Source organism: Penicillium citrinum, assembly GCF_028827155.1.
Source record: "Penicillium citrinum strain IBT 23319 chromosome Unknown utg000009l:1.0-4274883.0:1.0-4276374.0, whole genome shotgun sequence".
NCBI lineage: Eukaryota > Fungi > Ascomycota > Eurotiomycetes > Eurotiales > Aspergillaceae > Penicillium > Penicillium citrinum.
In genome coordinates, this window is record NW_026622694.1 from 2911754 (window position 1) to 2923311 (window position 11558).

The following is an 11558-nucleotide window of genomic DNA, read 5'->3' on the forward strand; positions in this document are numbered from 1 at the left end:
CACATTATTGAGGTATTGATATGAAGACCAAGATCTAACTGCAAATTTGTGAGGTCTTGAATAGAAGACCCAAACCGACTGGTTTTGGTTAAGTTTTCGGTTAACCGCAGTTTTTGCGGTTGGTACGTGCCGCAGTCTAGATAGAAGGACTAGCTAGTCACAACTTGCTGTGGTCCTTATGCAGGTATACGGTGATCTTCTATTCCGTGTATTTCGCGTTGCGACGGACGGCGCCGTTTCCCAAGACTTTTTAGCTCAGCTTCTTCAATATTGTGGAGGACGGCCTGAACCTAAATCTGTTGTACTTATGGATAATGCGTCATTCCATCATTCAGAACGGATCTCGCAGATATGCACGGATACGGGGGTAAGATTGGTATATCTGCCATTTTATTTCCCGAATTTGAATCCGATCAAAAAGTTTTTTGCAAGTTGGAACTTGAGTTACTACTGCACGAAATAGACCCCGATCAAGGTTTTGATTTTGATTTTGCATGGTGCATTGGTACGATGGGTGCAAAGAAAGAGTGTGTTAGAGGAACATTTTCGGTACTCGGGCTTGTTAAGTATGTAGAATGATATCATTATCATCTACTGGAGCAATGATGCAGGGTCAGATCAGGGTTGGCCATTCGAATAGCTATTTATATTACCCGCTTGCCCGTAATATTTGGCTTTCAATCTTTAGCGAAAATCCACTAATATTTACTTTCAAGAATATTCTGTTTCTTCAATAAATCATCGTTATGGATTTTCTCAAGCAGGTTATTCATACGGCAAAGGATGACGATAAAGACAAGACCTCTGGGCAGCAGAACGATAACCCTGATCTCGTTGATCGCGGCACGTCTTTTCACTGTTAACATCGCGTTTAGATATGCCGCGATGAGATATACCACAATAGGTCTCTTAGCAATTTGGCATTCATTTACTAACGGAAGCTGTATATAGGTGTCGCCGCTCGAGGGCTGGGGCACCCCATCGACCGCATTACGGAGAAGATGACTGACCAAGGTCGGGAGGCTTATGAGAAGGCTACTGGGTATGTTCCTGTTTGAAGAATTACACCCATTAATTCATTCCCCGGAATAACTAATAGGAATCACAATGTAGCCAGAAACTCGACCCAAAGATCAGTAATTAGGGGCTCAACAATATCGGGAATAATTTTGGCCTGCAATACAATGATATTTCGATGTTAAGTTGATTCAATCAACTTAACTGGAAGTTCCAGAGAAGGATATTACACTGTGCAGAGCTATAGGACAGCATTTTATCTTAAACCATATGAAGAGACCAGAACATCCCAGATTCCAATGCATAACACTTATGCCTTGGAGTCAGCTGTGATATTATTATTTAGCCCATTATTATATTTTGTCTTTCTTGAGATCAATTCCTGTGTCAAAAATTTTAGTAAAACCACTTTAGATAGAACTGGGGCCATTTTGAGCTTAGCAGGGCCGAATTGACGGGGTATACTTTTGGATACCTACTGTAGTGGTACAGCAGGCTTCATTATGATCGTAGCGACAGAGAACCTTGACGGGCACTTTATAGCTCTCCATTGCTGGATTCTCTGATCGATATAGATAGATGGATAAACGTGATTAATGCAACTATCGAGAGAATCTCGCTAATGAAGGGCTGGTCTTCCCACCTAGGAAGTACAGATAGTCTCAATTGAGTCTTTCGGGGCAGTGAAAATGTAAAATGATCGGTGGCGTTCAAAGCCCCAAAATCAATAATATCAAGCAATTGAAGTTTCCAGTCGTAGCTAGGCATATCTTCCAGCGAAAATTAACAATGAATTCTAATTAAACATTGTTGCAATGAATGGATTATTCAAGATGATCATGTTGAAATTAACGCAGTTTGGTCATAATATACATAGTAAATAGTGGTTCTATTTTTAAAAATATGTATTAAAAATGGCTCTACGTATGAATAGCACTCATGACACTCCTAGTAAAACGTGCTCCATCCTGGTCGATAGTTCTTATAGAACTACAGCCGGAGATGTCGATCAGGGGTTTAACATATAGACCGGTCGCCGATTCTGGTTACGGACTTGCAAAGATCCGCAGGAAAGAATCGAATTAAAAAGACATTGTTCACAAGACCCTTTCCGGTGGATAATATGGAATTAGGAGTACATATAAAGGAGGTCAAAAAAAACTCGAGGGGCACATGATACACGGTGGAGGTACATTATTCCGGGTGCTTTTCCCGACGGCCTTCGGCTTGACGATCGGGTCTAGGCTCGGGCAACCTGCCTAAGCAACTCTCGGGATCCCATGTTATGATATGCTATTGTGGTTCATTCAGAGCCTCTCATCACGCACAGGATCAATTGAATTCATAAAGTATATCGTAAATAACCTCAGATGTACTAGTATTTAGACTAGAATGTAGAGAATGATCTACATATTATAGATAAGCTACATTACATACACTACAACGGACATTCTCGGCCCACTTGGAAGGAGAAAACCGGAGCGGCGAGTCACGCGGGGAATATGACGAAAACCCGCGGGAGTTCGGTTGGTGAAGTCACTTCCCACCCCGCCCCGCCGCAGTGAGTACTTAGTCCGGTTTACCTCCCCTCCCTGACGTTCTTCTTCCCCACCAGATCTGCCTTGTTCATGAGATTGCCACTTGACCCTGTTTCTTGAATTGAATCCGGTCCAGGGAATTGCTGCTATTTCAATTGCTGCTGTTCCTCCTGTCCAATTCTGCAACTTATCCCTCTATATCCTCCTCTAGCTTCCCACTACCGCGAAACTCGCAATCATGGCTGCAAACAATACTTCTCCCGTTGGTCAAGAGAATATCAACACCGATATTGTGACTCTCTCCCGTTTCTTCACTGAAGAACAGAGCAAGTACCCCGAGGCCTCGGGTGACTTCACCTTGTTGTGCCACGCCCTGCAATTCTCCTTCAAATCCATCGCCTACTATATCCGACGCGCTTCCCTGATCAACTTGACTGGTCTGGCAGGTTCCTCCAACACTACTGGTGATGACCAAAAAAAGCTTGATGTAATTGGCAATGATATCTTTATTTCCGCCATGCGGGGCTCTGGCAAGTGCCGCATCGTCGTTTCCGAGGAAGAGGAGGAGGTGATCAAGTTCGACGAGCACCCCGATGCCCGTTACGCCGTGGTCTGCGACCCTATCGACGGTTCTTCCAACTTGGACGCTGGTGTCTCCGTCGGTACTATCTTCGGTATCTTCCAATTGCCCGATGAGGTCCTTGGTGCCGGCAAGTCCGTTGGCCCCGAGCACCTGCTTCACCCCGGTACCAGCCTGGTTGCCTCTGGATTCACCATGTACGGTGCCTCCGCCCAATTGGTCATCACCATGCGCGGCGGCGGTGTCAATGGTTTCACCCTGGAGAACTCGCTGGGCGAGTTTATCCTGACCCACCCCAACATGAAGCTTCCTGCCTCCCGCTCCATCTACTCTGTTAACGAGGGTAACTCCAAGTACTGGGACGAGTGGTGCAACAAATACTTCGACAGCCTGAAGTACCCCGAGGGTGACGGCAAGCCTTACAGCGCCCGTTACATTGGTAGCATGGTTGCTGATGCTTACCGAACCCTTCTTTACGGTGGTATCTTCGCTTACCCTGCCGACTCCAAGAGTCCCAAGGGTAAGCTTCGTATTCTGTACGAGTGCGCGCCTATGGCCATGCTTTTCGAGAACGCTGGCGGTCTCGCGGTCAACTCGCGCATGGAGCGTTTGATGGAGGTTGTTCCCGAGCACATTCACGACAAGAGTGGTGTCTTCTTGGGTTCGCGTGACGAGGTCCAAAAAGTCATCGACATGTACAACAAGTACCAGAAAAAATAAATGTTTTCATGACTGCGCCTATCTTGGGACATACGTTTAACCCACTCGGCCCAACCTCATCTCTTCGTTCTTGACTCGCCTTTTTTGTTCCATATATCTACGCCTTTTTTTTCCGGAGTGTTGAGTCAGGTGGGATTCGTGTCCTTGTTTACGAGCTTTGACGCCTAGTTCTAGTCGCCGTTAGTTTCAGCGTTCTTGGATGTATCAGTTATCGGATACAGTACATCAATAGAAAAACAATTCCGAAAATATCAAAGGAAAAATCAAAACGTAGCTAGCTGTCTTGGTATAGAAGATGATCATACGCTTTGGCATCTTTGGATCTGGGCTTTGCGGAACTGCTTGCAAATTTGGAAGTAGTTACCTATTTCAGTCTATCCTGCCGAGTCAATCAATATACTACCAAATAGTATTTCTATTACAACATTGGAAAGGAACCCGAAATTTTGTAGAAGTATATATTCTAAACCCTTACAATACATGAACACAATGAAACCCGGAGAATGAGAGAAATTCCGCAGGGATGCTAGAGCAAAAGATGCTTGGAAGAAGAAAAAATAACCATGAAGACAAGACCAAGTCAAGATTAATCGACCGGGTCCTCCTCCAGAAGGGTCTTGAAGCTGAATGGCAGGAATGGTACACCTTCGCCCATGAAATGTTTGCTCATCGCTTCGACCCAATGCAGACGAAGAGCGTGAAGCATGGCACTGGTTCCTTCCATGACACACAAAACGATAACCTGGCAAGATGGTATTAGTATCAAGACGATTTACGAATTGGAGAGGGGCAAGTCTTACCGAAAGAACAAACCACATATAGAAAGTCACGACAATCATGATAACACGCATAACCGGGCTCTCGGACTCGAAAGAACCACCCAGGGTCATGTTCCAGAGAACGATAGAAAGCTGCTGATGAGCTAAAGACAAGGCCCAAAGACGCAAGTATGAAGCAGTGTGGGAGATACAGTTCAAACAGAACTCAATGGTATGGATGACCTGATGGATCATGACATCGCCGAATTCGAATTCTTCGTGCTCCTCGTCAACGTCCTGTGCAAGCATGGCAACACCCTCGCCATCACTGGCTAGACTATCACGAGTTCCGCCATTCGCATCACCATCTTCGTCAAGAGCACTGAAGTGGGATTGCTCGCCAAGTCCGCGGTAGCCAAGGGCGCGGGCCTTGTTATGCTCGTAGCGAAGCCAGAAGGGCTTAAGGAGCAGCATGATAGGAACCTGGACAAGAGCGATGAGAAGAAGAATGGTCTGCACCGTAGCCTGTCCAGAGTATAGATGTTCGGTCACATTACCGGGGCTCAAGAACATGAAAATCAGCATGTTCAGAAGGCTTGGGGGTGCATCTCCACTTTCCTGCCAGTTGACGGTCCACTTATACACAATAGTGAGGGCGAGGTAACCGAAGATAGACTGGAAAAATAGCATGCTGGGGACAAAGTTGCCCCAAAGATCGACCTTGGACTTGAAGTGGCGCGCATTGATGTACTGGAAGCATAGGGCGAAAGTCATATGACACCATCCAAGTAAAACACTCATCTTCATCTTCATACTGTTCGAGAAGAGCAAAGCATTTTCCGCGCCGTGCCAGTTCCAGTCCAGACCAATGGGGAAACGATAGTTCCCTTTGAGGGAGGCCTCGACGGACTGACCTGCGGTGATATCTTCAGGCCATTGCCACTGACTGGGAAGGAAAGTAAAAGGACGGGAAAAGATATCGTTGTAGATGAAACCGGTGTAAATAGAGAAGAGACCCATAAGAAGCATAATGTAACGTCCATAGAAGAACATAGATGAGATCTCATCCAGCTTAGTACGGATTAGCTTCTTCTCAAAGAAGATCAGCGCGGTTGCAGTTAGGGTCATCAAAAGGCCGTGGCCGGAATCGCCGAACATGACGGCAAACATGAAGGGGAAGGTTACGACAGTGTAAATTCCAGGGTTGACCTCTGAATACTTCGAGATACCATAGGAGTTGACAATGGTCTGGAACGCCTCTGTGAATTTATTTGTTCGCACATAAGTCGGTGGGGTCTTGTTTGTCTGGATTTGGTTGACAATAGTTGGGACAGAGAGTCCAGCACGATCGTTGACATCTTGAAGGGTCGACTTAATCAAGGCAAGGGAGTTTGTTGGGCACCATGCTTCAGCAATCAGAGTCTTGCGGGCTTGGTCGTATGAGAACTTGTTCAAGGTGTCGTAAACAGCTTTTTCCTTTTTGACAATAATCATCCAAGCCGCGAGAGAGCGAGCAATCTGAGAGAGTTCCGCATCCAGAGTGTTTTTGGTGTTTCGCAGCACGTTGGTCACGTCGCCCAGACGAGTGTTGACCTCATGAATCTGGTCCCGTCTGAGTTCGCTGTTCTCGTCCACACTATACAGAGAAGCACCCAACGACTCCGAAATTTTGCGAATCTTGGCGAGGATGTTCTTGCCGTGAGCGAAGATCACGAACACATTTTTGTGGATTTCTTCGTTGTTTGTAGGGTCGATAATGGGATCGGCGATCTCAGACTGATTCATGTACAGGTTGCCACGCAAGGTTCGCCACAGAATACGCTCGAAGGAACCGATTCGGTCACGGGGGATAACACCGGAGACAAAGCCAATGTTGAGTTCAGAAAAGCTCTGCTGGCCTTGAGTATCCCCGTTTGCACCTGCAGGTCCATGCTGTTCAACATCGCGCAGTAGCGGGGCCTCGTCGTTATCGAAGGATTGGCGAATATCTTCCGTGTGTGTATGAGCCTAGTCACAGTCAGTCCCCTGTGCATTTATATTTCGCCAGAATAGTTACTAACCCGGTCAAAGAAGCCACCAGCTTCTCTCAACACCCAGCGCCACTCGGCAAGCTCGACCTCACGCTTCTTCAAGGTCTCGTAGCTATCATTCAAGGAAGCAATTCGCTGTTCGAGACTTTCACTGCGTTCGGCCAACTCATCAATCTCCGAGGCTAGGGGCGCGGCCAGTGTATCCGAGAAGTCGTTCGAGGATCGCATGGAGATGCCAGCTTTCTCCATTTGGGCGTGGAAGTAGCCTAGTGAGGAGACAATAGCATTAGCAAGTCGTCCACGCCGTACCATCAGTAGTCTCAGAAAAGAATGAACATACGGAGCTGTCGTTCCACGTTATCTAAGCGCCGTATTTCCTTTGTAAAGGTCCGTTGGAAGGCATTGGTATCAGGGTTAAGCTAGAAAAACACCGCAGGCGTCAGCATTTCAAGTCGTACCCACATCATCAGATGTATCGGGATTTGTTCCGGAAATACTCACATCTCTGAACTGAACCTGGCCGATCTCACCAAGTGAGCTGACGACCTCACGACCGATCTCATTGGCGATGTAGAGCTGGGTCAGGCTCATGTCCGACGAGCGGAAATAGGTATCCGGCGGAGCCATGATGGACGGGTGGCTGATTTCAGCCGTAGCGTTCCTCCAGATATGAACACCGGGATCAAGATCTGAGGGTATAAAAGAGGGACGCAGATGAAGACGTTGGCCGGAGATCTGAAGCTACTCCTGGCTGAGCTGGCCGCTGTGCACGTGATGTCACGTGCAGTGTAATCCACTTGCGTCGTCATTCGACCCTGCATCAGTACTGTACGCCATACAGTAGGCATGTATCCGCGAATTTGATAGAGAAGGTTAAAGAAGACTTTAATTGCATTCCTTTGGGGTAAAGATTTGGCACATTACAGTGCGTCTTCCTTGGATGATAAGAATGCTCGGGACCTCAAGTTGGTCTCTGCTCCGATATTCTGAACGATATATTTTATGGCCTCCGCTAGAACATGACAGTATGTATATAGTACATCATAGTGTGACAAACCATAGGGTGCTTTTGTCATCGTTTTTTAAGTGTCCATACCAAAGCTGCTCTGAGTGCATCGACCGTGCCTCTTCAAAGGCCTCTAGAATACTAGCGTTCCCAAAACGGGCCCCCATTAGGGCAAATGGCGGAGAACCCTTTCCCCTCCCACTTGAACCCCTCAGTAACTTTTCCTCTCTCCTTCTCCTCTGGATTGACTGGGGTTTAATCGGTATATCCCAAGCTCTCCTGGAATTTGAATTGTGGACGGTTTTTCCATTACTTTACTCTTGTTTCTCTTCCAACCATTCATTCTTTATTGTCTCAGGCAGTTATGGCACTCGCTTTGACGCGGCCATTGTGCAACGACTAATCACGAAAGCCATATTGTCTGGGCGGTAATATTCTGCCATAAACACCCAATATAATTCAAGTAATGGGGATGCTTCATGTCCTTCGGGACATTTGGTCAAATGAAAATATACAGAGAAGATTAGCATGGCCCCTGCACTAAGGATGACACGCTCAATCAAAGAGAAGCTACCAGTTTTTTTTATTCCTTACAGATCATTCGTTGAGGTAGGAGATGAGGTTGAAGTTTATGAGGTGCTCGTTCGAATACCCTCAAGATCATTCTTTTTGGCCGCCTTTGCCAACGAGCATTTCACAATTTATATTCGACGACCTTAGAACCACGATGGCCGATAGATGCATGGAACTAATTACTTCATACAAGCAGATATCGAGTGGTCAAGTGGTCATAACTTATTGTCCTCTATATGCGGACAACAATTCTATACCCTACACTAGTGTAGAACTCCCCAAGACTATAATCTTCCATAGTACTAAATAGATTGTTCAAGCGAAATTTACTACTCGATAGTGGCGAAGTTTCAAATCCTATATTCACGATTAAATAGCAATATGAGCGAATTGTGAAGTTCGTCGATACCGAGATTTAATCCTACACGTGTGAACACATGCATCGGGATGAACCCTGCACTCGATTGCCGTCCTTCTTGGCATCGCGGTCCAATTTTTGTTCCGCTATATTTTGGTCTGTTTCACGGTAGCAAATACTCTCCGCGTCCTCGATTTCAAAGCCGCATTGGTTCCCGGCCCGTTTCTGGTCGATCGGGCTGCCGCCTCGTGGGCAAGCAAACCTTATTCCCCGGCAAGCCCAACCCGGCCGTTCGCTCGTCGGGACCTGTTCACTCCGCATCTATTCCGACTCCTGGAATGCTGGGCGACCTCCCAACTCCACCCAGACGTAAAACCACTAGGCAAACGACCAGCTAGACGCTATGGTCGATCTATTGCAGCCATCTGCCAAGGACAGAAGCTCCCAAGCATGCGATAATTGCTTTCGGCAGAAGGTGCGCTTCTCTAATCTCCTTCTTGGTGATGCAAGAATGAGCGCTGACGATAGTGAGCAGATTAAATGCGATGATGCACTCCCCCAATGCAATTGGTGTGCACATCGAGGTATTCCTTGTACATACGACAGGATAAGGCAAAGAGGACCCAGAGTGTCTTCGTCTCAGCGGTATGCGTTATATGCTGCTATTGCTGTCTATTGTTAAGCATTGGTTGGCTGACCGTGGAATAATATCAAAAAAGAAAGATCAGCAAGAAATATACGAGACCGCGTGGTCCTCCTCCTCAGAAGGAACAACAACCAAGTTCTACTAATAGTATGTCACGTCCCCCAGTATCAATTGCTCGAAGTATTAAGAGGCCGCTCTGCAAACAGCTGTTGAGCCAGTTCGTCCATTTATCCATCATGTTGGGAATATCAATCTGAGTGACGGCGCTGTGTTGTTTTCTCGCGAGGGACAAAAATGGGTGGAGGATCTAACAGGCGAGAAAATACCGGCCGATCTTTGCTTGACGAATTCACGACCTTGGGAACGCGACCCCATTGTTGATTCAGAGAGGTGCTTGCACGCAGTCCCTTTAGATAGACTGACTCTGCCCGATCGGGCAACTATGGTGCAACTAACTACGGCCTTTTGGAACACAGTCCATAGCCGAAGTTGGCCCATACCGGACGAGGTGTTTTTCCGGGCGACTATGGATGCAGCCTATGGAGTCCGAGCAGAAACCCCATTCCGTGTCCATACAGCGAAAATATGTGTTTGGGCTACTTGGGCCTTCATCTCGACCTTTCCCACGCCATTTTCTGGCAGGCCTTCAGCATTACCAGCTGAACAGCGTGTCGAGATCATGACATCTATAATGGCCTCGATCAACCTACTACAACAACCTCATATCGAGCTATTGGAGGCAATCACAATGCTTGTGACATTTCATCTTCTCTCGGGTAATGTTCAAGCTGGCATGATGTGCAATACAGTTGCCGCACGGCATATCCTATGGCTTGGAGCCCACACCAGAGACTGCTTTACAAAGGCATGTGCCTTCCTCGCCACGGGCGACGAGGAGCTTCGGCGTGACTATCACCTTAGAAACTTGTTCTGGATATGCTACCAACAAGATAAAGAATTATGCATTCGTTCAGGACAGCCACCGGCCCTTTCTGAATATAATTGTGACCTCAATCTTCCGACCGAGTACGAGAAGAATTTCAACGAATCGCTCAAATTCGAACGAGACTGCGCCATCGTTTACCCAGGGGACCTGCGTCTGAGCCAGATCAAGTCAAAAGCATATATCGATCTTTATTCTCGACGAGCTTTAGACAAAAGCGACGCTCTCATTCTCAGCGGCATACGTCAGCTTGACTTGGATCTGGAGCAGTGGCGCATGCGAATCCCAGCTGACTACCGTCCAACATTGATCTTTTCGCAAGAATCAATTCGTAGGCCTGGCCCGCCTAACATTCGGTCATTGATGCTGCGTCTAGAATACCACTACTGTATGGCTTATATTCATCAAGCCTGTGGCCGATATGGGACCTGGGCCGGCATGCAAGATCCGGAGATCCAAGGTGTCAGCTCTAGTTTGACCTTGTCTATTGCAGCATGCCGCTCTTCACTCTATTATTTACTGGCTGTGGGATATGCGTTGGCTCCAAAGGATTTTTGGTTCGTACTCTACTTTACCGGAAATAAACCCCATCACCAGTTAACTGATATCACTGTAGGTTAATATTGTTCTATCCCCTCTCGGCAATTGTGACTATATTTAGCTACATCATTTCGAACCCACAAGCACCAGATGCAACAAGTGACTTAGAGCTCATCGGACAGATGGCAGTTCAAATTCGGGACCTTGGAGAACGAGAAGATCAATTGAGTGGTGAACCCTCAAAGTCAGAAAGGGTCTGGAAGGTTGTAAAAGCATTAGAAGGGCTTGCGAGATGTACGATAGACAAACATATCCATAGATAAACGGATTCTAAGCATAACTGAGGTTATCATACAATGCTTCAAATGTCTACATTTGGGAAAATAAGCAAAAAGACCCCTTCACAGCCAAGTTCCTCTACAGAGAGATGCGGTGGGCAGTGTAAGGAATAATACGGACCTCACCAATCAGCCCAGTGTCGACCTTCCCAGGTAGAGTGGTCAGCATGGGCTTAGATCTCAATATCCTGGTAGATGCTGCTGATGTAGTTCCACATCAGTGTTGGAACAACAGCAACCACACTATTGGAACCGTTCCGCAAGAAGGGACCAATATCGACCATCAGCTTGGCATTTAGTACGGGCTGCTCATTGATAAAGAGCTTAAGACCGTGGGAGATCTGCGGCAGCGAAATATAAGCCCCTTTAATTTGCGTTTTCCCCGAAGCAGCTGGGGGCCATGAAAATTGATGGTATCCATCAATATTATCATTCAAGGCCAGGGACTCGCATTCTGACGCGCTCACTTTGTCAATATTTGTTTCCATATCGACTGGCAGGTTATATGAGA

General features: G+C 46.8%; 5 protein-coding genes across 5 annotated transcripts; 3 read left to right on the top strand and 2 right to left on the bottom strand.

Moving 5' to 3' along the window:
- Positions 1 to 746: 746 nt before the first annotated feature.
- On the top strand, positions 747 to 1144 carry N7469_010556 (uncharacterized protein; the record flags this gene model as incomplete). The annotated part of the gene is made up of 3 exons (XM_056649461.1): positions 747 to 858; positions 952 to 1042; positions 1114 to 1144. The coding sequence occupies 3 exons, from the start codon at positions 747 to 749 to the stop codon at positions 1142 to 1144; spliced, it is 234 nt and encodes a 77-aa protein (XP_056496592.1).
- A 1649-nt stretch (positions 1145 to 2793) lies between these two features.
- On the top strand, positions 2794 to 3855 carry fbp1 (fructose 1,6-bisphosphate 1-phosphatase; the record flags this gene model as incomplete). Its single annotated transcript, XM_056649462.1, has 1 exon — positions 2794 to 3855. One exon carries the CDS (start codon positions 2794 to 2796, stop codon positions 3853 to 3855), a length of 1062 nt encoding a protein of 353 aa, XP_056496593.1.
- A 586-nt stretch (positions 3856 to 4441) lies between these two features.
- N7469_010558 (H(+)-transporting V0 sector ATPase subunit a) lies at positions 4442 to 7270 on the bottom strand (the record flags this gene model as incomplete). Its single annotated transcript, XM_056649463.1, has 5 exons — positions 4442 to 4597; positions 4656 to 6620; positions 6674 to 6909; positions 6984 to 7062; positions 7145 to 7270. 5 exons carry the CDS (start codon positions 7268 to 7270, stop codon positions 4442 to 4444), a joined length of 2562 nt encoding a protein of 853 aa, XP_056496594.1.
- Positions 7271 to 9668: 2398 nt separating this feature from the next.
- On the top strand, positions 9669 to 10790 carry N7469_010559 (fungal specific transcription factor domain-containing protein; the record flags this gene model as incomplete). The annotated part of the gene is made up of 1 exon (XM_056649464.1): positions 9669 to 10790. One exon carries the CDS (start codon positions 9669 to 9671, stop codon positions 10788 to 10790), a length of 1122 nt encoding a protein of 373 aa, XP_056496595.1.
- Positions 10791 to 11220: 430 nt separating this feature from the next.
- Positions 11221 to 11535, bottom strand: N7469_010560 (uncharacterized protein; the record flags this gene model as incomplete). Its single annotated transcript, XM_056649465.1, has 1 exon — positions 11221 to 11535. One exon carries the CDS (start codon positions 11533 to 11535, stop codon positions 11221 to 11223), a length of 315 nt encoding a protein of 104 aa, XP_056496596.1.
- Positions 11536 to 11558: the final 23 nt, after the last annotated feature.